This window comes from Montipora capricornis, chromosome 14 (genome assembly GCF_036669925.1).
Source record: "Montipora capricornis isolate CH-2021 chromosome 14, ASM3666992v2, whole genome shotgun sequence".
In the NCBI taxonomy this organism is placed as follows: domain Eukaryota; kingdom Metazoa; phylum Cnidaria; class Anthozoa; order Scleractinia; family Acroporidae; genus Montipora; species Montipora capricornis.
Genome location: NC_090896.1, coordinates 25,391,582 through 25,394,081, shown reverse-complemented (window position 1 = coordinate 25,394,081; position 2,500 = coordinate 25,391,582). Strand labels below are relative to the sequence as shown.

Below are 2,500 nucleotides of genomic sequence, written 5' to 3'. Positions count from 1 at the left end.
GAAAACGAGACACTAACTCAAATGAGTGATTTCTGTTTGAATAGCCCTTTTCACGATTAGGCTTTCTCACTTGCATTACAATATATAATCTAGCATGTATGTGAGGCAATTTCGGGCTATTTTGTAGTTTCAACCTGAAATTGCCTTGCATTCACGTTCGATTACATTGTAATGCAAATGAGAAAAACTAACCGGGAAAAGGGCTATTTCTCGGTGGACGCTTAAGCAAAATGGTCCCCTACAAGAAGTCAGGACACACGTGGTGTAACTGGTGGCTTCCTTTATAATTGTTTAAGTTGGGCAATTAGATGCGATTATCTTCCCAACTTTTATTTCACTTTACAATGCGGCCTAAAACTGTGACAAAATCAAATTAACGAATAGATGAGTTTGGCAAAGTAAGGAGAAACGACACTAACCGGAAATGTCGATACTTACATTGTTACGACTATTACAAACTTAAGTGAAGAAAACCTGCTTGTTGAGCGGAAAGACTTAGACTCAGACAGCTAAATAGCGGACCACGCGTAGCGTCACTCCAAATGCGAAATGGAACTCAAAATGAAAATACTCAAGTTTATATACATTGAGACTAGTTTATGCAAAACGAAAAAACTGTGGGTGTAATTGACGGTTCAAAGGAAAAAAATCATGCATTGAGAAACGAAAGAACGAGCGACGCTAAAACACAGCCGGCAAAAAAAAGGGGTATTTAAAACAAACAAACTTAACACTAACAGAACGATAATGAAGAAAACACGCCAGGATCTAGCACATTCTTCTACATCGTATCAGTTAAAAGAGATGGATGTGGCAAGTGATCGCCTGCAAGACTAAGTTACAAAAGGAAAAGAAATTTTCGATTGTAAATTCCAATAGTCATTTAACTGTTTTGGTTTAGAGACGTCAGTCTTCGCTTATTGGGCAATTTAGCAGTTTTGGTAGTTTTTCAGGCTAGTGAAGGTAAACACTAAGGAGAATTGTAGTTCGTCCCCACTGTGAATTAACGCTTAGAGCATGGGGTGGCTGTACAAAGTGTTAAGTGTATTCGACATGTCTTTTAGTGTTTAGGTTTAGGAAAAGCCCGACATTTTTACTCTGATTCCAGGGGGCTGGCTGCTTGTCTCCAAAGTTGTGATGCAGGATTCAACACCACCCACTCAGGCGCCACTCAAGACTTCATACCGTGGAATAGCCAGCAGTCATATGCTTCTCACAAAAACTGCCATTAAAGAGCTGAGAACACACATTAATTTCGCTCAACTGAGATTCCACTGCAAGAAAAAGAAACCAGGGCGCACGTTTCACATCATCACTGCTGCTAACAGCTCGGGTGAAGCTGTCGTCCAGTACCTCTGCGGTCACACGGACGATAAGCCTGATTCTTGTGGCTCATTTGTCAAAATGGATGACGACGACTCTACGTTAGCCAAAAATTGTGATCGGTGGGGAAAAAAGAACGGCAAAGTCAAAGTTACAATTGGTAAATGGGGGTTTCAAAACTTGGCTGAAGACAGATTATATAATCACACTGTATTTATAGCAGCTGCGCAGCAATGGCTGCTTGGTTATAATGGCACGTTTCAGGGCAGGTTTGAATGCGATGATTATTTCGAGGGTTTATCTGCCGGTGACTTTTGGAAAATTTATGTACGTTAGAAACCCAGATCATTTTGCTTGACTTGGGTAGTGACAATTTAATAGACCTGTGAATGTGGCTGACATATTAATTGTCCTTTCTTTTCGTTTAGGTTAATTTGGCTCGCCTAGTGTAAAGCCAGATCGTTTGTGATTTCAAGTTACTCAGTTCATTTATTTAGGTGATTCCCCAGTATTGCACGGCGCATCCTGTTGTGTGCATAAAAGGTTTTATGGTCACATTTCACGGCCCAGTTCTATTTTCTTTGTCCCACAAGTCTCAATGGATATTTGTAAACAAAACAATGTTTAAATTAACCCTAAAGACTCGCAGCCATGTGTGAGTATTGATATATCGAACGTGGCCAAAAACATGTCAAAAATAGAGAACTTTCGTGCGGGAAAGCTCGCTAGAAAGAGGAATTGCCGTTTTCACTCGTGGACACAAAATTCATTTATTAAAGTGCTACCAAGATCAAAAAATCACTTCCTCTTTTTTCAGATTTTGAAGGTTGTAGTGGATCCGTACTCCATAGACTATTTATAACATTTTAATAACACGACTTGCTACCTACAATACAACACTACCGTGGTCGCTACAATTCGCTCGACCACGTGTTCTGTAATTTATGCTAATGCATTATTTACGGGAAGCGTGGTGACCTCATGGTTAGCGTGCTCAACTCCGGATCGAGCGGTCGGGCTTCGGGTCCTGGCCGGGGACATTGTGTTGTGTTCTTGGGCAAGACACTTTACTCTCACGGTGCCTCTCTCCACCCAGGTGTATAAATGGGTACCGGCGAAATGCTGGGGGTAACCCTGCGATGGACTAACATGATATCCAGGGGGAGTACAAATACTG

At 41.2% G+C, this 2,500-nt stretch overlaps 1 protein-coding gene across 1 annotated transcript in view; it reads left to right on the top strand.

Annotated features, from left to right (window-relative positions):
* The window catches only part of LOC138033210 (uncharacterized), a 1,746-nt gene extending 87 nt beyond the window's left edge, over positions 1-1,659 (top strand). The window contains exon 2 of the mRNA XM_068880975.1: positions 1,109-1,659. Within this exon, the coding sequence (XP_068737076.1) occupies positions 1,109-1,659 (551 nt within the window). The remainder of the gene's footprint in view (positions 1-1,108) is intronic.
* Positions 1,660-2,500: the final 841 nt, after the last annotated feature.